The 27,210-nt window shown below is 35.3% G+C and overlaps 3 protein-coding genes across 6 annotated transcripts; 1 reads left to right on the top strand and 2 right to left on the bottom strand.

Annotated features, from left to right (window-relative positions):
- Positions 1-612: 612 nt before the first annotated feature.
- LOC105764947 (cyclin-dependent kinase F-4) lies at positions 613-5,927 on the top strand. Its single transcript, XM_012583770.2, is given in 20 exon segments — positions 613-778; positions 1,459-1,709; positions 1,777-1,827; positions 1,929-2,484; positions 2,571-2,649; positions 2,755-2,823; positions 2,899-2,988; positions 3,076-3,214; positions 3,309-3,411; positions 3,499-3,551; positions 3,640-3,706; positions 3,870-3,978; positions 4,117-4,182; positions 4,268-4,336; positions 4,462-4,525; positions 4,620-4,736; positions 4,966-4,997; positions 5,114-5,192; positions 5,461-5,588; positions 5,590-5,927. Coding segments are annotated over 17 exon segments (1,374 nt in total). The 5' UTR covers positions 613-778; positions 1,459-1,709; positions 1,777-1,827; positions 1,929-2,476; the 3' UTR covers positions 5,692-5,927.
- A 371-nt stretch (positions 5,928-6,298) lies between these two features.
- On the bottom strand, positions 6,299-11,692 carry LOC105764948 (protein BREVIS RADIX). 4 transcript variants are annotated; one of them, XM_052624765.1, is made up of 8 exons: positions 11,496-11,692; positions 11,299-11,359; positions 10,970-11,186; positions 9,796-9,978; positions 7,605-7,999; positions 7,350-7,479; positions 6,935-7,242; positions 6,299-6,834 (listed from the first exon to the last, which is right to left on the bottom strand). In XM_052624765.1, the coding sequence occupies exons 4-8, from the start codon at positions 9,910-9,912 to the stop codon at positions 6,756-6,758; spliced, it is 1,029 nt and encodes a 342-aa protein (XP_052480725.1). In that variant the 5' UTR covers positions 9,913-9,978; positions 10,970-11,186; positions 11,299-11,359; positions 11,496-11,692; the 3' UTR covers positions 6,299-6,755. The 4 variants fall into 4 exon arrangements, with proteins under 4 accessions (XP_052480725.1, XP_012439226.1, XP_012439230.1 ...); XM_012583772.2 differs by lacking the exon at positions 10,970-11,186; XM_012583776.2 differs by lacking the exons at positions 10,970-11,186; positions 11,299-11,359; positions 11,496-11,692 and adding an exon at positions 10,315-10,391.
- A 6,907-nt stretch (positions 11,693-18,599) lies between these two features.
- Positions 18,600-20,195, bottom strand: LOC105764949 (uncharacterized). The gene is made up of 5 exons (XM_012583779.2): positions 19,850-20,195; positions 19,614-19,709; positions 19,454-19,502; positions 19,015-19,151; positions 18,600-18,851 (listed from the first exon to the last, which is right to left on the bottom strand). Exons 1-4 carry the CDS (start codon positions 20,171-20,173, stop codon positions 19,063-19,065), a joined length of 558 nt encoding a protein of 185 aa, XP_012439233.1. The 5' UTR covers positions 20,174-20,195; the 3' UTR covers positions 18,600-18,851; positions 19,015-19,062.
- Between the last annotated feature and the right edge of the window lie 7,015 nt (positions 20,196-27,210).

Genomic DNA, 27,210 nt, shown 5'->3' on the forward strand with positions numbered 1-27,210 from the left:
TTAAAAGTATTTTTATCCAAATTTCATTTAAAAATAATTATTTTTTTAAATATTATAATCTTATTTTATTTGTGTTTTACATGTCGAACCCAAAATTTAAACTTGATTCAAATGCTTAAATAAGAAGTCCAGTCTTACTACTTTCAAAACTTATTTAATTACACTATATACTTATAAATTTAATGATGTTCATACTACATTTTTATATTATTTTTTACAACTATTTTAACTCATAAAATTCAAATTGTTAAATTTACCTAAAGCTTATTTATTTAAACAAAATAGTGGCAAAGATTTGCATTTTAAAAAATTCTCGTTTAAAATAAGATAGAAAATATTGATGAGATTAAAATTTCAAAAATTTTAAACACGAAATTTACTTTTTTTAGATTTATTTTAATATACAAGATATTTTCTTTAGAAAAGTATTTTGATTACCAATAGGAGTTGGGTTTGGGCCCATCAATATGATCAGAATGACGGGAGGAAATCTAGAAGAAACGGAGAGAGCGAAGGAACGGGCCAACAGTAAGTAGGGGAATATTGACTACCGTACCCAGTATAGACACGCATTTCCAAACAATAAAAATAAAAATTACCCACGCACAAGATGAACCAATAACAATATTAAAGGCCATTCCGTATTTCGCTCCATAATAAATCCAATCAAACAAAAAAGACACCCAAAAATTCTACTTTTGCGAGAGAGAAATAGCGAAGCTCTGGATTCCACCTCCTCCCGTCCTTGGCGACGGTGTTTTTGCCTCTTCTTTTTCAGGTTTAGATCTGACACCTTCTCTTCTTTTTCCTTCTTTTCTTTTTCTCTCTTTTTTCTTTTTCATGTTTAGGGTTTATTAGGATTCTTTTTATCCAATCTATTTTCCAATTTATGGATATAGATACGTTGTTTTCTCCGCCTGTTTCATAATTAGGGATTCGTATTGAATTAAGTGATTTCATCGATAAGGGTTTCCGTGTTTGATTTATCAGATAATATCTTGGGGTTTGTTCATCTTTTCCTAAATTAATTAGTTGCTATTGATGTTTTATGATGCTTGTCTCACGGGGATTCTTGCTTGCTTGCTTGGTTTACTATAATCAGAGAATATGAATTGTTGTTAACTCGAATTGGGCATTGACTTATCCTGATCTGCCGAGTCGACGCTAGTTGGATTTTGTTGATTGAATATTCCAGTTTTTGTAGATATATCGCTTAGACTGAAAGTTATTTCAGTTTTTGTTTGTTGTTGCATATTGTATTCTTGAATTAGTGTGTACTCTTTTCTGAGTAATACTGTACTTCTATCCTCTCTTTTTTTTGGCGAGAAACAGTAAGCTTTGTATAAGTATTGTTCATGAGTTATGTTACTATTTTCTTATTTTCTTGTAGAAATTCAATGTGCCCATGTTAGATCTATCTTAACTCAAAGTTTCGATTGATGTTTTTCTTAATATCAGCTTGTACCTGACTTGGATTTAGTTTCCTTTTCAAGACATGGAACAAGTGTGCTTTTGGTCAAATTGCTACCTTTTCCGAGTGTTTTTCTTCCAAGAAGTACTCGATTGGCGGTTCCTTGCCCGTGGAGATTTTCTTTTGGTTTCCTTTGTCAATTGCACTTAGTTCTCAGTCTCCTTTTAACACACAACACAGGAGCTGGAATGCTAGTTTTTTCTGAGATAGGTGTTGGATTTTTAGCACATTTCCGCAAGTAAGCAATTCTGTTTTCTCTGTTCGATTAAAAATAAGATAGTAGGATCTAAATATTTTATTTGCAGTGAATTGATGATACAACATCCAGATGAGGATTTTGGGAAAATGCTTTTCAGGTGCTCCATGTATCTGCATAATCATGTTCGCCGATATCTGTTAAACTGGTTGAACTTTTTCTGATCTCTATCATATTTTTCTTGTTCTTCTGTTATCACAGGTCTGACTCTATCGATAGACAGTTTAAAGTTGCATGCTAAGCTGTAGCAGTTGTAGTTCTAAGTTAGTTTTCTGTTATTGCTCCTGATGGGCACTGATCAGTGATGAGATGTTGGTGTTTTGAGCTTTCTGCAACAGTTTCTATTTATCCTAGATGAGTTGACTGCAATGAAGCTTTTGAACCAAGTAAAGTGTATCTTGAGCTTTGGATCATTCCTGTTTGATAGAGCACATCATTCTGGTTGTGTCCTATCAGTATGTTTTGTGGAGTTCATCTGTTCCTTCCATTGATACCTGTTCTCTGCTCGAAGCTGTGGGTTTAGTAACAAATAAAGCTCTGAAGCCCATCGACAATAAAATTTCTGGTTTTATATGCTTTTGCATCTTGCCAGAGGAAATTAATGGTGGATTTAGCTGACCAGCAGCACAATTTATGTTTTTATAGTTTCTAATACAAGCAATCTTCTTCTGAAGATATATCTCATATGACTACCGTTGTTTCTTATACATCTCTTGAATAAAGAAAGGGCTACTTTTTGTTCTGCAAGAATGGAGAGGTATGTTGTTTTATCTGTGATGTGCTAGACAGTTTATTTATTTTCTACAAGTTAAGATTTGCTTATCAATTTTTGGATGGTATTAGGTACAAGTTACTCAGGGAAGTTGGTGACGGGACATTTGGTTGTGTGTGGAGAGCTATTAATAAGCTGTCTGGTGAAGTTGTGAGTATGCCCACAATTTTATTTATTTGAAATTGTAAAAACACGTTTCTTTTGATGTGTTGACTCTGATATATCCTTTTCAAATATGTATCATCTGTTTTGAAGGTTGCAATTAAGAAAATGAAGAAGAAATATTACTCGTGGGAAGAGTGTGTGAATCTGAGAGAAGTTAAGGTAATATGAGTCCCTTTGTTCTGGTTTTACTCCTTTTTTCTTTTCATATGCATTATAATCTATCTCTTTTGACAGTCTCTGAGGAGAATGAATCATCCCAATATTGTGAAGCTTAAGGAAGTCATCAGGGAAAATAACGTTCTGTACTTTGTGTTTGAATATATGGTAAGTGACTGCTTGTATTTGTGTTATAACTTGCTCTATGATCTTTGGAGCTTTAGCTATCTTTCTGAAAACATGCAATTATCCCAGGAATGCAATCTTTACCAGCTTATGAAAGACAGAGAAAAGCATTTTTCAGAAGTAGAAATCAGAAATTGGTGCTTCCAAGTCTTTCAAGGTCTTGCATACATACACCAGTGTGGATATTTTCATCGTGACCTAAAGCCAGGTATTGTTTAATTTAATCTACAGGATTCATGTTTTTTTCTCTGTACATTTACTCAAAAGATATATTATGCGACTAACTGCCCTTTTATTTCTAGAGAATTTGTTGGTTTCTAGAGACATAATCAAAATTGCTGATTTTGGTCTTGCACGTGAAATCAGTTCACATCCTCCATACACAGAATATGTCTCAACACGCTGGTAAGTTTGATACTTTTGATGGTTTATTTGGTTTTCCCTATTTTCTGTTTTTTTCTATTACTACTATCTAAACTTCGACTTGTTTAGGTATCGTGCGCCTGAAATACTTCTTCAATCATACCTGTATACTTCAAAAGTTGGCAAGTTCTCTGTGTAATCGGTTCTTATTCACTTACGTATGGAAATGCTAGCAGCCTTCTAATTATGCCTTTATCTCCTTGCTTACAGATATGTGGGCGATGGGTGCTATAATGGCCGAGTTGTTCACCTTACGTCCTCTTTTTCCTGGTGCCAGGTATGTTCTTTTAATTTATTATTTTTTCTGTGAACTTTCCCCCCGAGATTATGCCATCTTGGACATGGGTGATGTTTATTTTTCTTTACTAGTCTGTTCTGCAACTAGGGGTAATTGGCCGGTTGTTCACAGGATTGATGCTAACCTTTCATTATGTGTGCAGTGAAGCAGATGAAATCTACAAAATCTGCAGTGTATTAGGTACTCCAACTAAGTATACGTGGTCTGACGGGCTTAACCTTGCAAGATCTATAAACTACCAATTCCAACAGGTCTTACTCCCTCTAAATTGTGATTACATGCTTCATAGCTTTAATTCGAAGTTATTTTACCAATGTAAAGTTAGTGTGGTCATATTACTAGAGAGTAGAAGCTGATTTTTTTTTCATCTGTGTTATTGAACATTTAAGTTCCCTGGTGTGCATCTGTCTTTGTTGGTACCATCAGCAAGTGATGATGCAATCAACCTTATTACAGTTAAGTGCAAGTCTGCTCTTTGTTGCTTTTTATTATCCTTGATGGGACTGTTCAAATTGACTTTTGCTTGGCTTTTGTTTTTAGTCTCTCTGTTCATGGGATCCTCGCAAAAGGCCATCGGCTGCCGAGGCCCTTCGACATCCTTTCTTTCAGGTGGTGTGTCTTTTATCGTTATTTTGGTGTTCTTAATATTGTTCTGGGGTGTTCTTTTATGAGGTTAAAATGGCAATTATGTTGTTGCTAGTGCTTTTCTGACATAATTTCTCTTTGTTGTGCAGAGCTGTTATTATGTTCCGCCCTCTCTTCGTCCCAAAGCAGCTGTGTCTGGAACTCCTCCATCTGGTTTGTTCAAAGCTCTTACCAGTTTTGCTCACTCTTTTTGAGGGAATTCGTTATCTGGTTTAGTTTGTTCCTAATATTTAATTTGCATGCATAGTTGGGGTGAAAGGAACATGGGAACAGCAATCACCTAGGAGATTCTCTGGGTTTCTACCTAATGCAAAGCGCACTGGCAATCATTCTACTCTGAAGGCAAATGCAGCTGTGGGCACAGGTAATGTATTTTAGTGTGTAATAATGCTCTGGGGTAGTTCAGTAATGACGTTGGATTTGGTCTTCTGATTAGTGATCGTATTAGCAACTAAATTGTCAGCATTGCATTTTTATGGAGCTGTATATGGTTGTTCCTTTGTTTTGTTCGTCCAAATTGCAACTGCAAATGCTGTTTATTTCCTACAAGATCTTATATGATGGGATTCCCTACTTATGGTTGATACATGCAGGTGTGCAACGCAAGCTGGAGATGGTTAATCAGGTAATTGTAATCTAATGTGTATCAGTGGTTCTGCTTCTCTTGTAGTGATTTTTGTACAATGCTTCTAAATATGGTCTTGTTCTTTGTTCTTTTTTTTTTCCTGTTCCACCCTAAAGGATCTTAATAAGAATGATAAATCCTTGAAGAGCTTTGCCAAACAACCAAGGTATCAACCACCAGGAAGAAAGAGTCCATGTAAGCATTTATATATCTATGTATGTATTGAAGTGTTGCTTTTTCATTGTATCTAGATATCTATCATATTATGACTACATGACTATTAGTATTTGAATATTAACAGCCCTTTTAAAAATAAGGAAAATGAACTCTATATATGGTTAAAGTCGACCATATAATACTTTACACATTTTGGTTGTTGAAGATGAATGTAATTGAGCTGGAAAGATGTTCTTGCGTTACTGTCTTGTTTGGTATTCTGGATGTTATTGACATGAAAATATAGTGATTGGTCCAGTTGCCACATCCATCAACAAGGATAGGAATGCCATTGGAGCTTCAGATGTAGCGGAGAAGTTGGCAAATGTGACAATTGGAAATCGGCGGCTGAATGTTGGGCAAATAAGGCACTCTGCATATAAAGGCTGGGGTTCTGTGGACTGCGGATTCTAATGACATGTTTCTTTTGCCAACCCTACTGATACTTGATCACCGGAAAGAAGGTAGCGTGGAATGATGAGATGGTCTTTTTAATAATAATGCATTTCTTGGGGTATTATATATCGATGGAGTCCAAATATCGGAATGAGCAGGAGAGCTTTGGTTTTATCATTTATGTCTTACGTTTGTGTGTTTTCTTAACAATAACCATAATATGATACATGTGTTGTGTTCTGTTACAAATAATTGAGAGAGTGGCTTTTGTTTCTATTGGCCTTTGCTTTGATAATGAAGTGCCAGTTTGTCAATGAATTTGGTTTGCATGTTGAAATTTCTTCTCCGGTACAAAACCAGTTTATTTGGTTATTGGGGTGAAAGGTTTTCTTTTTTTCTTTTTTTTAAGTATTTTATTGTAAAGAAAATAAACTTGGTCTTTCAGAAAAAAAAAGTTCCGGAATCTCACTGCAGTTATAATTCGCTTTTCTTAGTCAAGGACGTATTTCCGAGGGTGTGAAAGTTGAAACCGGTTAATATATGAGAAACTAGAGATAATATCGTTATTGAATTCCAACGTTGAGAGAATGGTTGCCTAACTGCTACGCCTTCAACAGTTTTATTACCTTCGAAGTGTCGTGTAATTCCTCTAATTCGTAAGAAAAAGAAAACAAAGACAGCAATGTGCATGGGATAATTTGAATTTCATTTCTTCAACTGTCAAGTTCTGTATTACAAAATAACAAACAAAACAACCGCGGAGAAGGTAATTCCCGACCCAAAAGGTCTTCTAAGGTGGTAGTATAAAAGCCCCCTAAAAATTGGCAGCCCAACAAAAAAATAAATATAAAAAAAGGGGTGGCCAGCAGCAGCTGGGAAACAAAACCCAATTGGGTTGTCACCATGAATGAAAAATTGACTGAGATTAGTTTTGGAGTGAAAGGACATATTATTATTAGATCAGTTACAAAGTAAAGGTGACAGCCCCCAATTGCCCTGTAAAATCTGTCTTACTCTTATCCGCTATCATAACCAAAATTGAGAGGGAACATCCAACTGCAAACACACATTTGGATCCACCGCTGCTCTTCCTTTTTGTAATTTTAAATTTCCTTTTTTTTTTTTTGGTGCAATACTATCATAAATTTAAAGGTATTGTGCTTGTATCCTTTCTCTGTTCTCCTCCCACCACTGCTTTGCATTTACTTCTCCAAATCTTTCGCGGCTGCCCAATTTCATAACCCAAATACATCAAATTTTGACATATTCTTGGTATACGTGTCTAAATCATAATCTCAAGTTAAGCCTAAATGTAAATAGATTACCTGAATCTGACACGCCGGAGTTCCCTGGTGCCATCAGCCAACTGTCTGATGGTAATGTAAACCCCTGGTTCATCCTGTTCAACCCATTCTGCCTCCATCTCACTCGCATTGCTCACCGAAACAGAAGGCTCATCTCTAGAGGAGGTGGTCGTCCGTGAAGCATCAAATGATGCATCCCCTCTTGTGCCACCCGGACAAAACCCACTAGGCCCTGCACTGTAAGGCTTATAGTTGTTTCTTGGCGTCCAATGAGCCATAGGGCTTTCCATTGCCGATCCCACCCTTGAGTATGTCGAATCCCTCTGCGTCTGAAGTGTATAATTTTTCTGTTACTGATTTCATCTTGGAATAACAGGGAATGTTTTACATGATAATTCTCACCAGATTTATATGTAAGTAACAGAATGTGTTTTACCTCATCCTCAGACCTTGGGGGAGTATGTAATGCTTGACGATTAAATCTCTGTACATTGTAGAGCTCCATGATTCTATCATAATTCTCACCCCACCACCGCTGCGCTTGCCACTTGTTAAACATCTCCCGGCTTCAATATTCAAAGCCTAAGCAACGTCAGTTTCCGTATATATACACGCCTCATTAAATTTCACTAACAAAAGCTCAAAAAGTACATTCCCATTGCTGGTATGGATAAGTTGACGGCATGTATACCTGAATCGAATCCGTTTTAGATCATTTCCTCCATTAGGGAGAGAGACAAAAGTTATATGAACCCCAGGCTCCACTTGTGCCATCCATTCCTTGGGCTCATCCTCATCTTCTAACACCAGGTCCTGGACCGAGAAAGACTCCCTATAGCCAGGAGTTTTGTCACCACTGAATGCCCCTGTAAATCTGGAATCTGACCTTCCTGGATGATGACTGGCATTGGTGAAGTCCCATGCAGGCGTTGAGCTAGAGCTTCCACCCATGTAGGGGTAAGGAACCCCTTCTGAAGCAGCATCAAAATCTGGATATGGTCGACTTCCTTTCTTGTAGCTGCTGGAGCCTGTGCAAGGCTTGCATTGCTTGTAAGCTCCAGAAAATTTCAATGCCATATCCTTGATCTACATATTATCAAAATTTAAAGTTAAATAAGAAGCCAAAAACAAAAATTCGACATTCCTGGAACTGCATTGATGTGTTCAATCTAACAACCATAATCAAAACCTTAACTATCTTGTTATGAATTATTGATTTCAATCTACAAAGTTAATATAAGGCCTAGATTTATGCAGAAATTTGAAGTGGTTTATTTGATTGGTGTTTAAATCCAAATCCAAGCTAGTGTGCACAGTAGAGGCCGACAGGAAGATCTACGAAAAAGAAAAAGGGATAGAATACACACACCAAAAGGAGATTGTCAACTGTGAATATCATGGGGAATATTATTACAGTCAACACTGTTGGTCTAACAGTCTGAAATCATAAAAAAAATGTACTTCTCTGCTACCACCTGAGAGCTGTTCTATTCTAGCTGTCAGTTTATGAGATATCACTCGCTCAGCCATTAGCACGCATAGAATTTCCCTTTTCTTTTCCCATATCCTCCCCCTCCATTACTTTTCAAACACAGTGGATCGACAAGAATTCAATGGTGGGTCAGGCCCACGACACTTGGGAGTCTTTTCTTCGTTTTTACACCATTTTGTCTTTACTAAACATATCCCCACTTTACTTCCTAATCCCCCTTATTGCATTTTGCTCGACTTTACTTTCAAAGCCATTTAAACATTCCCCCCAAAAATAATCAAGTGCTGCAAGGGAATAAGAGAAATGGTAGCAGTCAAAAGGGTAGTAAAAACAACAAATTTGTTTCTTTTTCTTGAATAAGTGCATAAAATAAAATTTGAAGCTGTCCATGTCAGGCACATCTGTTTTCTTGAAACCTACAAGGAACATAGGGAGGGAGGACTTTGGCCAGGAATCATGGAAGTGATTCTATCCATCGAAATCTAAGCTAAAAACCCAGAGAATAAGTAACACCCATATTAGTAGACATATTGAGACTCCTAGAGGTCTAAAACAAGAAACAGAAGGAAAAAACTAATAAATTAGTACAAGGGTAACGGCGGATGGAGATTGCTTGTGGCGGGATTCTTGTTGCTCTAAGTCACGCAAAGATCTACCAGCATATACCAACACCCTAGTGCGCCCTAGGTTCAAATCCCATCACCCATAGCCCCTGCACTGTACTCAAATACATACTGTACTGGAACCTCTCCGTTTTACTCCAAAGGTTCCCGCTTTTAGCCACTTTGTTAAAACCCCGGTTTCCCCATCGGATCCTTCCAAGGATGTTGCCCATGTTTTCATGCCCACAATCCTCTCTTTCTTAATTAATGCTCTGGCTAACAAGCCTAAAGCTGGTTTTGAGTAAAGCCAAACCCAAAATCCATCCATTTACTCTCATCCTATAACAATACTTTTGATTTTTTTGAGGATCACTGCGTATAGCCGATATCTTGAATACAGCAGAATTACATGGAAAGAAATGGTTAAAAGGCCCCACTCGATGCACAGCTTTTGCAGTAAAGTAATTAAGTAATAGGATTAAATTAAAACAGTGGTGTAGATACATGAATAAACGTGAAAGGAAAGATGCCAATAGAAAAGAGTCCAAAGAAGAAAAAGGTGGTCCTGCCCCCCCACCCCCCCACCCCCCACCCCCGAAGGCTAATTGGGATTATGTTTTTGTTCCTTCTCACAAACAAAGCCCAAAGTAGAAAAAAAGGAAACTGAACTAAAGCAAAGCCTAAGCTACCATTGATTCAACGAATGAAGAAAAGAAGGAAGGCTCAAGGCTAGACCATGCCAACAAGCATTGTAAAAAAAGATAGCGAAGAGATGATATAAGTAGAACCTGCGTGGTCAGGCTTTTGACAGCTTCTTTGGTGCTGGGAGTCCCACTTCCACGCGCTCCTTCTACTTCTTCACCTCCATCCGCCATTTGCTTTGTGCAAGCTATGCACGTAAACATTTTTTTTCTTAAAAAAAAATCCCTCTGCTTTTGATTACTCCTTTTCTTGTTGCTGTCTACTTATCCCTGCAAAGAGGCAAAAAATTGTAGATTACTAATTTATTTCACGTTTGGGGGGTGAGGGTAATGATGGTCAATTGAAACGCATGGAAGATTCTTTCATGCAGTACTGGTTGGTTCAGAGATGGGGAGACATACTTGCAGACATTGTTACAATAAAAAAAAAAGACTGCTCCATTCAGATAAAAACAAAGGATCTAATTCCAGCATGTTTGGCACCCGAGAAAAACAAAACAAATGGATGGAAAAGGAACAAAGAAACCCCCCCCCCCAAAAAAAAAAAATCAAAACCATACAAGAAAACAATCCCCAACAAGTGTGAATGTTGCATCAGCATCATACCTTATTGAATCGAGTTTTTTTTTTCTTTTGACAACGACAGAAAGGAAAAGAGAAGTAAAAAGAAAAAGAGCTTGGGATCAGAGAAGTAAGGCCCCCCAACACCTTCCCAAAAAGTGTTTCCTTGCTATATTAAAAAAAAAAAATCAAATAAAATAAGCAGTCAATTATTGGAAAATTTTAAAAGAAAAAAAGGAAAGGAAACATAATGGGACATAAGCGATTGGAAAGTAACCTAATTGAACAAGGACCAAGGTTGGAATCTATGCTTTGCTTTAACGTAACCAGCAAAGATTCAAAATAAAACAATGATCTGTTGAAGCAAGCCGATGTTTCTGACATACTAATTTAAATGAAGGAAATTGAATTTAAAAAACCAAAAGCAAAAAAGCAACCCAAGAATAATATAGAGAAACATTGGAGCAGTAGCACAGTAGTTTTTCTTTTTCTTTTTTGGTGGGAGATAGATGGATGGATGGACCAATGTATTTTTATCGAAGAAGAAGAAGAAGATGGGCCTATTTCAAGTGTCGAGAAACAAAGAGACAAAGTGACGAGAGAATATTGAGGAGCAACTGTTGGACATTGAGATTTGTTTCAGTTGAAAGCCTGAAAACTACTACTATTTGGCATCATTTATTGTTCGAAAACGACTTACCCTTTAATACCCTTCAATTGCTCTTCTTTTTTCTTAGCTGTCGTTCTTTATACCTCTAATTCACTCACTCTCTCTCTCTCTCTTTCTAATTTCATTTCCTCTGCTCTCTGTTTTCTGCTCTGCTCTACTCTGTTTTTTTTTCCCACAGCTACAATATCAAAACTGGTGGTTTCCCGTTCATTCAAGCACATACTCAGAAGCCATAGCTTTAATTACACTACGTATACAATGATGCAAAGAATAAAGGAAAAGTAACGCTTTGTTTGGTTGCTGAGAAAAAAATTAAAGAAAAATAAAAGCTAGGGAAAAAAGAATTAAGACCCACTTACCCACTGGCCAACTTTAATAACCCAGTAAAGCTTTGAATGTCTTGGAGATTGAAGCTTGAAGCTTTGAAACAGGAAAAAAAAAAAAGGAACACAAGAAAGCTTTAAAACTTAAGAATGGAAAATCCAACGAATTCCAGCCGAAAAAATTTTTTGATAAATGAAGAAGGAAAAGATATCAGATTAAACAGAAAACGTACAACAATATATATCCGGATTGGGTGACAAAAATGCAGGCGATATATCGGCCGAGAATCCCAGACCTTCCCAAAAACGGAATGTTTTGTATATGGAAAGCCCGGGGATTTAGATTTCGGCAAATGAAGCCAAAAATAGCTAATTAAAAATAAATATATGTTAAGACAAAACACTCGGACAGAGAGACAAGGAGACGCAAACAAATTGAGGGCCAGGTATTTATATAGTAATAGACACCCTACTACTTGACTCAGACTGTGAGACGGGGTTAGGAGGTGTTGACGGCATCAGTGGATTCTGCCGTTAAATAACGGAAAAATGTGTTCTTATTAGCTATTAGAGGCAACAAATCGGTACTGATCGGAGACGGGAGGACATGTTGGCCCCACGTGTTTTGCTGATGCAATAAAGTTTTGGGATCTCTTACGTGTACTGTAAGTAGGGTACGTGGCGAAGCTGTATTGGTTTAGACTCCATCGTCGACACCAATGGCTGGGATTTCCTTATGAGATGAGTGATTAGTAGTTGCGAGTTATGATGAAGCGTCGCATCACCATTTCATTTTTGTTTTTATATTAACATAAACCTAGTTTCCTTTTTCATCTTAATATCGAAACAAATCCCTCAAAATCAGAGTTCCTAAAATTAAATGAATAATTAGACACCCTGATGAGGGGTCCTTGTTACACCACCATCTGGGAACAAATATTTGCATGAAAAAAGAGAGTGAATATTATTGAAAGGAGACTTTTATCAATTTTAATTTTTTTTCTCCAAAACGACAACAAGAACTACATTTTTACTTTTTTTTATGTGAATATTTTTGTTGATATGAATTTCTTTAGCTGTCATCAATCTTCATTTTAAAAGATGAGATATTGTTGGCTTTATCACCCGTTTTAATTAGCTTTATGATTCAAAGATTTTGAAATTTGGCATCACGACCATGCAAAATCTATATCGATTGTTTTTGTTAGTGCATCCATGGAAGAAAGTAAACAAAATCGTGGCTTGGCTAATGGCTTCCCCCTTAAGGTGAAGAAAAAGAGAAAAAGAGGAAAAGGAAAAGGTAATGGGGAAGTTAAGTTAAAAATTTGATATGATCAGATGGATTGGAATTCATCAAGTAATTCCATGATATCTCTTTCTAAGATACTTTCCTTTTTTGTTTTTATATACGCAAACAACAAATTTTAAAAACTACTGGATATTCTAATATTATTTCCAACTTAAGAAAGACGTGTTTGCCAATCATGGACACTGGCTTCAACATTTTAACTAGTATTTGTGCTTACGTTCTAATAGTACGTTTGTTTTTAGGTTAAGTGCATGAAGGGATTGGTCATTCATTCCCTCGAGACGAGGAAAACCTTTTCTTAGAAAGTGATGACAAAAGTTTACTACCCATCAAGTATAGAATCATTGGTTAATATTAAGTTTTGGCTTTAGAATAACTAGATTAGGGTTAGCTTAGGTGTCTATATACACACACATATATATTATATTAGATTGCTTGGGGTAGGGGTAGCTAAGTTGTGCACATGCAAAACCTTTTTTTAACACTTGGCAATCCAAGTAATTAAGCAACCTAATGCACGCTTTCTTCCATGAGAAAAATGAAAAAAACTAAAGTAATTAAATGAAGAAATAGAGGGAATAACAAGGTTGCCAAGTTTTGAAGCATACATCGATCATGAATGTGGAAATCGTTCTTAAATGTGTAATGATTAAGGAATTACTAACCAATAAGAAGAACAACTATATGTGTAGTATATTGCTATTAGTGTAAAAATAATTAAGCTGGCATGTATGAGGTTGCTGTAGACGGTGACATCAGAAGCAGAAAGGTCAAGTACATTCAGTCAAAATATTATATATAGGAACAGCTTCACGTACCAATTGATCCACGCACTTCTTAAACTTTTTTGCATATATATATTAAAATAAACAGTATTTTGGTATTTCATCAATATATGCATGTATATATGAAACAGTAGGGAGTTTTATAGGGAAGACAGGGGGGCCGGGTTGGAGTGCATGCATGGATGGATGGTCCAATCAGACTGAAGGAGGTGTGGTACTTGGATGCGCAGCTGGTGAAAGAATCAACACTGTTACAAATCCAAATTGGAATATAGGAAGATCTCCTATCTTGTCAACATATATATATAGCAAAAATGGATTCTAATAAGAGACCCCAAATTTAAACTAAGAGATTTTTATTAAGAAGAAAAGGGTGTTTGGGGGGGGGGGGGGTTACGGTTATGGTAGATTCTTATTTGTCTGAGCAATGGCCACGGACTGAAGAAACCGTCCCAAGTCTCCATTAATGTTTCAGAGATTATTGTACTTCAAGTAGACATCTGGTCACTGACTAAACTAAACCGGCTGTGACCGGTCACTAATTCTTTTGAGAACTGTTTCTGTTTTTTCGGGCACAGATGGCAGACGCAGAACTTTTAACCCAGAGAGATGTTAACTGGCTATTGTCGGTTGTCAGCATTGGTTGCTATTTGTATTTGGTGTTTTTTTGGAATTATCATGGGCAAGTGTGTGCTTTTTTTTTTATATTTCTTAACTTTAAGCACACAGTGTAGGTATTGTTTTTGTTTTTGGCCTTGGCTTTATTCCTGGGGCTAACCTGTCTTTAAGCAAAGAATGCTTGGGATAGAGGGACAACAAAACAACTCAATGCCATCTCCTAACCTTTCTTCACTACACTGCCAACCACTGTCTTCTTTTGAGGCTAATCTGAATCAATATTCTTCTTTAATACATATGCAACATCCATCCCCCCCCCCCCCTCGGTTGAGATGGCCACATGGCAGGGCCATGGCACTGCTAAGCTTTTGGTTAAAGACAACTTCTTCTTAAGCAAGAAAAGCATAGTCAAGGTTTAAAGCCATCCCACTCATTCCCTTACCTATTTATTTGGTTCAGGGTTTAGCAATTTCAAAAATACCATCTACTACTTTAATTACCCAACTTTCTGATTTTCTTCACGTCTCTTTATCTATTCTCTATGCATGTAAAGGAACAACCATATTTAATATATGTTCATGTACCAGTCAGCATATCAGAAATAAATAAATAAATAAACCCCTATCCTATTCCTATACATGAAGATGGAGAGGTTTTAAAAAAACTGAAGTAGTAGCAACATGAAAATATGGCACAAGTGAGACAGTTTGGTGGCACTTGAAAAATGAAAGGTAGGGCCAGGGGGTTGGGGTATGTTGTTAACGTTAGGAATGTAGTTTGAAAAGTGATTATAAAGCCATTCAGCGATCCATTCTAAAGTAGATCTAATGTAATCTCAATCCCCAACTCTTTCCCCATTTCCAATGTTTTGATTACTTTAATTTTGATTACACTTGTTTCTTTTGATTTCCGGCTTCACTTCCCATTTTTATTTTTTGCTTAAAAGAAGAGACATACTACACTGTTTTCTTCTTGTTTCAAATATTATAATAAGGATATGCTTGCTTAGCTTTGAAGATGCCGTACACCTTATCATAGGGCTATATGGGTACTAGGATGGCAAATATTAAAACATTAGAACTTGCTTCCTCATGTTATTCACAATCTCCATAAATGTATGAATATCTTCTAGTCTCTTTCAGAATCTAGAAGGAAGAAAAAGAATAAAGAAAAAATAGCAGAATCTATGATGATCTGATCTCCCCTGCAATCATTATATCGGCCTGTGTTGATTTGTAGCCCATACCTATATATGGCCCATTAAAGTTGATCTCATACATGAAAAAAAAGCAGGCAGGCAGGCAGGCAGGCAAGGTTTGCTAATTTCTTTAACACAACTACACCACCACCAAATATTCCTTTATTTCAAAATAAATCGATACATATATGTGTTCCCAAAACCCTCCCTATTACTGCACTCTTCACTAAAAGAAGTCTCCTTTTTTTCATGTTTGATGGGGAAGAATCTCATTCTTCTTCCTTTTTGCATTAGGAATTGTTCAGCAGTCAAAGTTACAACACTAGTATTTAAAATTTGAATTTAAACCCCTTTTGAGAAATCTTCTATTAATGATGTCCGAGGAAACAAACACTCCAATCATTCCAAGCTTTTGAGTCTGATAAGAATAGAAGATTATTATTGAAATACAAATCGAGAAAAGAAGAAACAAGGCCAAACCCAATTATAACATCATCTAGCTGCGGAGATTTGGGACAGGCCTTGGATGATTCTCAAAAAAGAACAGTGAGTGGAAGCATATATGGTACTACATTAACATTGCTGCATTCCTTTTAGCAGTCACTCCAACTTTATGACGCTATTCCAAAGCCAGAGAGCTACATTTCAAATTTTTTATTCATTCTATTTTTTCCTCTTTGAAATAAAGTTACTTTACTGTTAGAGTGGGCAAAAATCTGAGAACAACAATGAAAAAGAGAAAGTACGAGAGGCATCCCGGAAAAACAGGCCAATCTTTCGAGTCTTCCCAACACTCTCTTCCCTAATTACAACTTTTTATGGTCTAACTAACGTTTGCACTTTGCAGGCTTGGACAAAGCCCATGTCAAAAACTCCAAATATTGGGCTCTTCTGTTCAAATCTAGAAAATATAAGATGAAGCCCAATAGAAACTACCTAAGCCTATGTTTTTTATATTCGCCTCTACTATAATCTATATTTTTAGTATTTGTATTATGCATAAATTATATTTTTATGTCTTTATATTTTTTGAATTTTTGAAATTATAGTCACACCCAAAACTATTACGGTTAAATTCATTTCATTAAATTTTACGATTAATCTAACAACTTGATTCGAACTCAATTCTATAAACCGAGTCGGTGAACTTATAGATTGAATGATTTTCATATTTAATATGAAAATATATTAGTACAGGGTTGAGTAATTAAATTAAGATAATTATTTATTGTAGCGCAAAGATTAAATTGTAAAGGGCCAATCGTTAATGAATTTTTATTTGGAAAATAGGGAGGACCTTATTGGATATTATGCCAAGGACATTAGAGTAAATAAACATTAAAGAAAATATGTTAGTGTTGAAACATGATTATTATCACCTATTAATAATGTTAACTTAATTTTTAACCTTTAAATATTAAAATAAATATGTTAATTAAAAACTTAAATTATATAAAACATATTAATGGATGATAAAAACTTCAAATTACCTTCTTCTCTCCTCGCCGAAACCATTAGAAAGAAAAAGAAAATTTCCCTCTTTCATTCTTGTTTGCCGTCCAACAAAATTAACTAAGGTATGAGGCTTATTTTGATAATTTAAGATAGATTTAAGCTTAAATAAGTTGGATTGAACTAACCCAATGTTTAGATTAATGAATTATCGATGTTTTGATTAAATTTTCATGGTTGAGAAGCTTAGAAAAATTAGTTGCTAAATGCTCAAGTTCATGCATGGTGTTGCAAAATTAGTAGGGAAATGGTGGATTTAATTTGAAATTCAACTAAATTATATAGTTGATTTATGTCATTAGAGATTAAATTGAATAAATTAGAAATTGCTGAAAATTTATGATATAGATTAAAAGTACAATGTCCCTAATGAAAGAATATGAAATTTGATTTTGATTCGAAGTTAAATATCGAAAAATATGAGCATTTCAGATATAGAGACTAAAATGCGAATTATGTTTAATTTGTATTTTTATGTGATTTGGTGAAAACTAATATCATTTCTATAATTGAATTATTGTAAGTAGCTAAAGATGACGTCGAGTCATTTTGAGATAAATGAAAGGTGAGGGTCGTAGACGAGTAGCTATTACAGTTTGTGCTTTCATGATTTAAATTCAAATTACGTGTATGGATTTTTGCAATTAACTATGTTTAAGATAATGAACTTAATTGTCTCATAAATAGATAAGTATAAAATAGTTGGTGACTTGTGAAATTGTGATAATATGCATATGATGATATGAAATGGTATGAATTGAATTGAATTGAACATGATGTAAATTAGCTATGTATGAAAATGTGAAATGTGGATCATGAATATATGTTTGAAACATTGGTTACCCTATTAACAGTTTCAGACAAAGTCGAGTATAGTTGGCATGCCATAGGATTAGTGTACGAGATTATACTTTGGTTTATACCAATGAGATACGGAACACATATTATACTTCAAACATTCCAATGAGGTGCTAGGCACATTTATATACTTTGGTTTAAACCGATGAGGAACAAATTAAGTGTATATTATACTTCGAATGTACCGATGAGGCACTGAGTGCTAGATATATTAGTGTGATAGTTCGATGATTCGTGTATCCATCTTGAATCTATGTCCCGTTAATAGGAGGTATGAAAACATGTATCTTACCTATTGACATTGGCTATTTTTTATATAAATATTAAATGAAAATAATAAATGACATGGCATTACATATATTGTAACTTGTAATATATTGATTATATAAGATTTCAAAATAGTATAATTAATTAACGGTCTAACCGAACTGAAATTTTAAATTTTGAAATTTAGGTAGGTTAAAAAAATTAAAATACAACATGCAACAAACCAACTGATAAGCAGAAATATTAAATAAACTAATAGCCATAAATAACAAATAAGGAAGCAAGTGTAAGGACCGCTACAACATTCATTTTAAATTCATCTTTAAACTTTTTAATTACATTTTTAATTATTGAAGTTGTACAAAAAGGTTCGTTATTAAAATTATTAATTTGCCTGTTAAATAAAATATTAAATCTTATATGATATAGATTAAAATGAAAAGAAATTCTAAAAATAAGTGTCGTAAAAATATAAGTTTTGAAATTTTCAAAGTTTTTATAAAAGTTTTATCTCTCATTCTCTCTCTTCGATTTTATTTAATTTTTAGTTTTAAATTGTGCAAAAACATTTTACTTTTTTAAAATTTTATTTTAAATTACATCACATCAGATTTAACATACCATTTGACCGTTTTAATAATTGAAAGACAAAACTAAAATAACATTGATAGTTTAAATATGGAACTAGAATATTTTGAAGTTTTAGGGCTAATATAAAATGAAAATTATAGTTTAGGGACATGTAGCAAAATTAACTGGCAGAAAAACAACATAAAAAATAAACGGGGTGTTTCATTGAGGTATGTTTTTGCCCATGTGTTGAGATGATTTCTACTTCCACCTAAAATTGTTAGCGGAACCTGAGCCGACATTTTATTTTTGATCTGTTTTAGCTAATTAAGCTTAAAATTTTCCAAATCAGAAACAGCTAGCTACCACGACATTAGCAATACACTACACACACTATTTGTCCAACAATAAAATTCCATTGGTCTGCAAATTATACAGGTCCTCCAAAAGCCAAATTGCTTTTCATCAGTTCCTGAAAATCACAGCTTATTGCAGATACATCAGAAGATGATTACGTTAAATTTAAAGTTATTTCCTATGGGAAGCTGAAACAAAAATGACAAACATACCAAAAAGGAAGTTTACTATTTAAGAGATTCATGTAATTTAGAAAAAAAAAAAGGTGATAAAAATACCAGAAAAGAAGATCCAGAGGGGATTGTCGTTCAGTTTCAGAATCAAATCTAAGCGGATGGCATTCCAAATTGGTTGCGGAGATCGTCAATTCGTTTCTCAAATGACTTAGAAAGCTCAGAAATGGAAGTTTTGCAAACTGACAGCAACACAAATGGACAATAAGATGATGAAAATTTCACTAAAATGTAAAATATGTGTGGCGTGATGAAAATTAGATTTCCATAGGTAAAGCTAGATGAAGGATCCACCGATTTAAAAGCAACTTAAACATAACCAGTTTCCAGATGATCTTTTATGAACTCTTTCGTTAGGTTCCTATTAATTTTCGACAAATTAGGGAACTCTCTGCTAAGCAGTAAACACTGTAAAACGTAGCAATAATAATGAAAGACCGTGTTGAAATAACAGTGGCGATGAAAAGAAGTAGCACGAAAATACCACGGGAAGCAGTGGCTTGTGCATCTGCCATGAATTCTGCATATGAAGCCTGAAATTGAACACAAAGAAAAGGAAATTAGATGATAGTGTCGGAACTGGGAAAAAAGTTTATTTGTAGAATATGGTTAATTTCTCATTTATTCAGTGTCGAAAGATTTACTTTCATTGCTTCATGGCTTTCATCAATCTTTTCCAATATCTTCTTGTATTCCTTTTCAGCTTCCTCAATCGCTTGTTGGCATGCTTGTGTCTGGATCTGTCAAATTAGGAAAAGCAATTAGCAGTAGAATAATTAAGAAAAAAAAAACAGTCTAATTATAACAACTTTTAAAATTCAAAGGTCCCCTGATTTCATGTAAATAATCAAGCGGATCAGCAGGAATAAGTGAGAGAGACCTTGAAGCGCTTATGGAGGCGCGAGTGAGAGGCGTCAAGATCCTTAAGAATCTCAGAGTGAGATCGGTCGATGAGGTTACGCTTTATATCCTCCAGTCGAAAAGACGCAAATTCCTTGAGATCGGAGATGGTGGTTAGGGTTTTGTGATTAGGCGGTGAGGACTGGAGGTTGAAGAAAGCGGAAGCTGGAGTCGAATGGGAGGCGTTAGCTGCTATAGTCCTCTTCCTTTTGTTGAAAATGGTTGATTTGAGCGGAGAATGGTTATCCTCTGGAGCAGGAGATGCCACTGGCAATGGCGATGGTCGATTACTTCTCCTCTGCATTTTCGTTCGCAGGAGCCAGCAATTTTGCTTTCAACTGAATGAATTATATTTGTAGTTGCAAACTGGCTAGCGGGTTTTATTGTTTTCAAATTTCTGTGGTAACCATCTGGAATCACTTGAGTTATGGACGCTGTGTGCTACCTGCTGTGTGTGTTAACACGTGGAAGTATCTATCAAATCCTCCTCCTTTAATTCTGAAATTTTGTACTTTTTAGTTTTTTTGAGAGCCAGTTATAATGCATAACAGATCAATCCGCTCTTGGTAATATATATATATGATTGAATTTTCGTCTATTATATATGATAGTATTAGTATTTTTTTTTTGTTTTGGTAGAAATGAATTACGCGAAGCCTAAATATAAGAAAAATTAGTTACTACTTGATCTCATAAGAATACTCGAATAACTATCTTCTTCTAGGAAAATCATAGATGGTCCTTCAAATATCACTAAATGATTAATATCATTGATAGCATGTATTGATATCTATTCAATACATTGATAGTATATAAATTTATGCATTAACAATTAATTATATTGCTAATTATATGTCCTAGAGCATTGCGAGCAATGATGTACATGCAAGAAAGGCGACGACAACTGCGCACAAAAAAGGCGGGTTGAGTGAGTATGCATTAACAAATTATAATACATGGATTGTGTATAAATTTATGTATGGAAAACAAGCTACATTGCTAATCTTATGTCCTATGCATGAGTGTTGAGAGCAATACCCGTACATGCAAAATTGGTGACAATTCCACATGCAAGCATGCAACAAAGGCCGGTTGAGTGAGTATGACATTAACAAATTAGAATACATTGACAGTATATAAATTTATGTATGAATGCTAATCTTGTGTCCTATGCATGACTGTTACGAGCAATGCACGTACATGCAAAATTGGTGACAATTCCACATGCAAGCATGCACAAAAGGCTGGTTGAGTGAGTATGCTGGTCCTAAAAATTTCTATTCAAATAATTAATATATTCAATATATATATACCAATTCAATCAATATAAATTCAATAAATTCATCACATACTAAATCAATCCATTTCAATTGCAAAACACAATAATTCTCACCTCAACACTTACCATGTACATTAAATTAAATTATAATAATTAACAACTAAATTCAGATTATAGAAATACAAACTAAAAATTTCGAGCTATTCTTCGTCGACTTTATCTTTTTCCTTTTTAGTCGAGGGTTCTAGTACAAAATTAGCTACAGAATTAAAACAATTAAAATTTATCAATACAATACAATTTAAATTTCATATTGCATATTTCAACTTTTACTCAACATTTGTCTAAATTCTAATTTAGTCCCTAAACCGAGACTAATTTTATTTCTTCACAATCAATTCTATATTTTCGTTCATTTTCCACTTTAAACTAGATTTAACTCTTTAATTTCACTTAAATCCCTAAATTTTTAATTTTTCACAATTTAGTCCCTATTACTCAAAATTTACAATTTTTCTACAATTTAATCCTTTTTCACTTCTAATTTAAAATCTATCAATTTAATCCCTAATACTAAAATTATAAAACATTAACAATATTTAAAAACTCAATAAATTCTAAAATTTTGACATGGGTTGGGTAGTATTTAATACCAAGATTCCAAAAACATAAAATTAAAAAAAGGGATTAAATTGACTAACCAATTGAATTTAGAACTTTTGAAACCCTAAGGCCCTTCGTCTGTTTCTTTCTCTTTTTATTTTTTTTCGTTTTGCTTCTTTGTTTCGTTTCTACCTTTCTATTTCTTTTTCTTTCTTTCTTTCTTTTGTTTGTTTTATTATTATAATATAATATATATAAGTAAAATTCTTTTAATATAATATATATTTTTTTGTCAAACATCAGACTGATATTATTATCACACGGCTCAAGGAAAACAATAGCTGAGAAGCCACCAAACACGACAACATGAAACGACAAAACAAAAATAGAAAGGGAAACAATTGTCCAACAGAAAAGCAATTAAAGTCCTAGAAATTATCAACCAAAACAATCAGAAAATAAAAACTCTTGAGCTAGCAACCAACACCGCTTCAGTACCCAATATCAGCCAGAAAAACTCTCCTCACCATCAGAAAACTATATCGAGTAAAAGGAGAGAGCAAAGCTTTGAATACAAATACTAGAGATTCAACGAACCTTCTCCAAATTCAAAGCAAAACGACATGAACCTTAGATCCTCTGGTTCCAAGCCAAACGGTCCTTCATCAACACCATCCTCACAAATTTAGGCACTCCAAAAACCCAGCTCTCACACACATTTCTTGTCCGGCCTTCCAGCGCCAGAACGTGAGCCACTTCATTAACCGCACGAGGCACAAAAAGGTAAGTTACCTCATCAAAATTCATACCCAAATGATAAATATGATGTGTAATCGATCTGAAAACCGATTTATGTTCTTGCTCCTTCTTAATACTTTTGATGACTGTCAGAGAACAATTTTTGCAATGAAAATTTTACCCCTTCATGAACCAGTTTATTTCTATGAAACCAAAGACTCCACATGAAAATAACCATGAGTCGTTGTTGTCGTTCATCTGCTGCAGAAAACGTTCTAACAAAGTAAATCTTGTGACATGATTGTTCTTCAAAAGGCAGAATTTTTACTTGAAATGAAGCCCACACACCCTGTAGAACACCACAAGACCACAACAGATGCTCGGAAACCTCTAAGTCTGCCTTACACAGTGGGCAAATGACTTCCTCACATAAAGTTCTACGCGTCAGATTTCTAAAATGAGGCACCAGATTATTAGACATCCTCCAAATGTGTATTTTAATTTTCTTAGGGATATTCAGTGACCATAAGGTTGTGTAAAAACCTTTGTAATCCTCATCATTAGAGGGCGTATGTAAAATGCTTTGTAAAAATTCTATATTTAAGACCCGATACCCACTCTTAACTGTGTATTCCCAGAGCCTTCATGTTTCCAAACCAGCTCCCTGTTCGATCTACTTTCAGATATAGGAATAGAGAAAATTCGAGCTGTTGTGTTTTCATCAACTAAATTATGAACTAGCTCCCTGTTCCAAGTGCTAAACTCAATTATAATTAATTGATTAACAGTTGTCCAAGTAGGCCTAATCTCTTGAACTGGAATTCTGTTGTTCCCTCTTCCAGGTAATAAATGATCATTCCATATGTTGATGCGATCACCATTCCCAACCTGCCACAAAATCGCTTCTCCAATCAACTCCCGAGCACTACAAATTCTTCTCCAGGTAAAAGAATGGTAAGAGCCAATTTTTGCTGATAGTATATCTGAATAATGAAAATAACCGGCTTTTAAAACTCTGGCCAAAAAATAATGAGGCTGGGATAAAATACGTCAAACTTGTTTTACTAATAAAACCTTATTAAACAAAAACAAGTTTTTAAAGCCTAACTCCCCAATGCACTTCGGCTTGCATAACATTTCTCAATTTCTCCAATGAATACCCTTCAAGGACTTGTTCTTCGTCCACTAGAACTTATTCATAATGCCTTCAAGCTTTCGACATAACGATTTTGTCAGAAGAAAACATTGCATAACATAAATCGGTGTGCAAGACCGATTTAATAAATACCTCCTTACCCCCCATTGATAGATAGCGTAAACACCACCCCTCAACCCGTTTTTCGTACCGATTCATAAAATTAGTAAAAGCTCATGTTTTTCTCCTACCCACCATCATAGGCAAGCCTAGATACTTCTAAGGGTTAGAAGTCACCCGAACTCCTAATAAATTGACGATATCCTCCTTGACACTAGAGGCTACATTTGCTCCAAAGTAAATGAGGGATTTATCAAAATTCACCCGCTACCCCGAGACCATCTCATATTCCCGAATTACATCACGAACCACACCAGCCCCCTCAGATGAGGCCTCACTGAAAAGGATACAATCATCTGCAAAAAACAAATGATTAACAGATAATTTCTCCCTACCAACAGGTGCTCCCACCATCCAACCTTTATGTTTAGCATCCTAAATAAGCATAGAAAAACCTTCAGCATAAATCAGAAACAGATAGGGGCTGGGAGGGTCTTCTTATCTTAAACCTCTTGATGGAGAAAACCATTTGCTATTAATTCCATTAAGGCTAACAGAATAGGAAACAGAACAAACACATCACATGATGAGTATGATCCAATCAGCATGAAAACCCAGATGCTTCATCATTCCCGCAAAAAAATCTCATTCAACACGATCATACGCTTTACTCATATCGAGTTTAAGCGCAAAATTACCCTTCTTGCCACTCTTCTTCATTTTGAGAGAATGAAAGACCTCATAAGCAATCAGCACATTGTCTGAAATAAGTCTTCTTGGGATAAAAGCCCCTTGAGCTTCATTAATACAATTCCCCAAAATATCACTCATACGAATTACTAAGACTTTCGCAACAATTTTGTAAATAACATTACAAAGACTTATGGGTCTGAATTGTGACATATTTTTTGGTTTATCAACTTTGGGGATCAAAATAATGCGCGTTTTATTAATATCTCCTATTTCAGACTAACCATTCAGAATAGATAAACAATAATAGGAAACTCCAGCCCAATAATATGCCAGTACCTTTGGAAAAAAATTGCGGGGAACCCATCAACGCTGGGGGCTTTCAAAGGTGCCATCAACTTAACAGCATAAGCGATATCCTCCTCAGTAAACTGTTTTAACAACCTCTCATTCATGCTAGCAATAACTCTTTTCTCAACTAAACCAAATAAATTTTCATTCGAACCCATATCTAAAGCAGAAAAAAGTTTTTCGAAATAATCAGAAGCAATCTTTATAAATTCTTCAGTCGAAGTAGTCCTTCCACCATTCTCATCTTCTAACTCAGAGATTCTACTATGAAAATGACGTTGCACCGCAATCTTATGAAAGTAACTGGTATTTCGATCGCCATTCTTTAGCCAATTAACTCGAACTCATAGCTCCTAAAATAACTCTTCCTTATCAGCTTCCAAATTAAGTCCTAATTGAACCTCCGTAATTTCAGCTAAAGTCTCATTAGAAAGCTCCTGATTATAAAGACTATTCAATCTGTCTTCTAAATCAACACGATTTCTCTTCTCTCTACTACTGGATTTACTCTAATTTTGCAATTGGTGTCCCATTCTCTCAAGCTTGTTCGGTACGCTTCCAGAATTATCTTCCCACCATCTTTTAACCATCCCCTCAAAGGAACTTTCTAAACACCATTTGGCCTCAAACTTAAAAGACTCAAATGGTCGAAAAAGGGGACAATGGTCGAAAAATGAATGACTCAAATGTTCAAGCTGATAACTAGGAAAGAGACTCACCCAGCTCAACGTAACGACTCCACGATCCAGACGCTCTCTTATATTTGTAGATACAAATCGTCCTCTTTCCCATGTGAACCACCGACCAATAAAACTTAAGTCATTGAGGTTGCAATCCTCTAATGCCGTACGAAATTCCATTATCTGTTGATCTGGTCGGAGTCGACCACTTTTTTTCTCAAAAAAATTTGCAATCTCATTAAAATCTCCCAAAAGAACCCAATAGATAAATTGATCATAATTTAACTGTCTAAGTAGGTCCCACGAAACACCTCTACACCTTTTATCTGGATTTCCATAGAACCCCGTTAACCTCCAAAAATCACCACATTCATTATCGTGAATTTCAACGTCAATGTGAAAAGAGGAAAAACTTTTAAGCTTGACCAATGAATTCTTTTTCTAGTCCAATGATAATCTACCTCTTGTGCCTATTGCCCCAACATCAATTCCATTCTCAAACCCGCACTTCAACCTGACCAACTCCATTTTTTTAGAACTTAAATTTGTTTCCATAAGAAACAAAATTCGGGGATTAATGACTCTCAACTTATTTTTGAGTCTTTTACTGTTCGTGATCTTCCCAAACCACGAACATTCTAACTTAGTATTTTTATTAAGCCCGACTGCTCTGATCACCAGAGCTAGCCGATAACTCTATAGAACATGTTCCAGTGTTAGAACCCAAAAGAACACGAGGGCCCTCCACTATTCTCTGTCTCTTCTTACCTTCCAACATACCAATTGGGTCATTTTCCTCTTCTAAGACCAAATTCATGGGCCCATTCACCAGCCCATCAGTAACCAAATCTTATTTGCCCCAATTATGCAACTTGTTTTGTCCACTAGTGCCATGTTGCTGAACATATCCCAATGGGATTAGATTGGGATTTAAGATTTGACTCCTAATGATTCCCCTTCAGTTACGCCCTGAATCCTTATCCCCATTTAATAAAAAACTTTGATTGAGACTTTCTAAATTTTTTGCGTTGCACTATGACCCATCTGCTGCACGTAACCATATGCTCATCGCCATATTACGACACCTCACCACCGCACGCAGTGATAAATGCCAGCCAAAAATAATTTTTGATGGCTCAACTCTTAGTTGAAAAGGACAATAACTCTCCCCATGCCCCAATTTTCCACAAATAAAGCAAAACAGACTTAGCTTTTCATATTTAAACCGAGCATAAACAATCATAGACTTTCCAATCTGGACTTTTTTCATACGTTTCAACGAGGCAGATACATCCAAGCAAACACGAATACGCATATATTTCTTAAGACCCAAAGTCGGTATGAAAGTATCATACTCAGTAAATTTTCCACAGAAATCACCAAATTGTTTAGCCATCGACTCAGTCATCAGCCCTAGAGGTAATTCGTGGACTTGTATCCAAAACTTAGTAAGGTTTAACTCCAACGTTGCTGGATTTTCCCCATTTGGGATTTGGGATTCTTTGAAGTATAAGTAAATGGTTATTAAAGAACCACGGTGTTCCCGCAAGTACCCTATCAATGTCAACCTCATGAAAGATTGAAAAAGATATCGTTTTTCCCCTAAATCTGTAATACAAATCCCACCTATAGAATGCCGCAGATCTGCCATGGTATTACGCAATGAAGGGAAGTGGATAGCACTATTTGTTAGACAACGCCCCACCAGGCAGAACTGGTAAGTACAATCCACTGCCCCTGCTTCC

The sequence above is a fragment of the Gossypium raimondii genome, chromosome 12 (assembly GCF_025698545.1).
Source record: "Gossypium raimondii isolate GPD5lz chromosome 12, ASM2569854v1, whole genome shotgun sequence".
NCBI classification, from domain to species: Eukaryota; Viridiplantae; Streptophyta; class Magnoliopsida; order Malvales; family Malvaceae; genus Gossypium; species Gossypium raimondii.

Excerpts from the sequence above, each read along its gene's own strand:
- LOC105764949 (XM_012583779.2), bottom strand. The coding sequence starts at position 20,173 with ATGCAGAGGAGAAGTAATCGACCATCGCCATTGCCAGTGGCATCTCCT. Across the intron at positions 19,710-19,849 it reads GCCTCCATAAGCGCTTCAAG|ATCCAGACACAAGCATGCCA; the intron begins GTCTCTCTCACT and ends CTAATTTGACAG. Across the intron at positions 19,503-19,613 it reads AAAGCCATGAAGCAATGAAA|GCTTCATATGCAGAATTCAT; the intron begins GTAAATCTTTCG and ends GTTCAATTTCAG.
- LOC105764948 (XM_012583772.2), bottom strand. The coding sequence starts at position 9,912 with ATGTTTACGTGCATAGCTTGCACAAAGCAAATGGCGGATGGAGGTGAA. Across the intron at positions 7,243-7,349 it reads CCCCAAGGTCTGAGGATGAG|ACGCAGAGGGATTCGACATA; the intron begins GTAAAACACATT and ends TATACACTTCAG. Across the intron at positions 6,835-6,934 it reads CTCCGGCGTGTCAGATTCAG|CCGCGAAAGATTTGGAGAAG; the intron begins GTAATCTATTTA and ends GAAATTGGGCAG.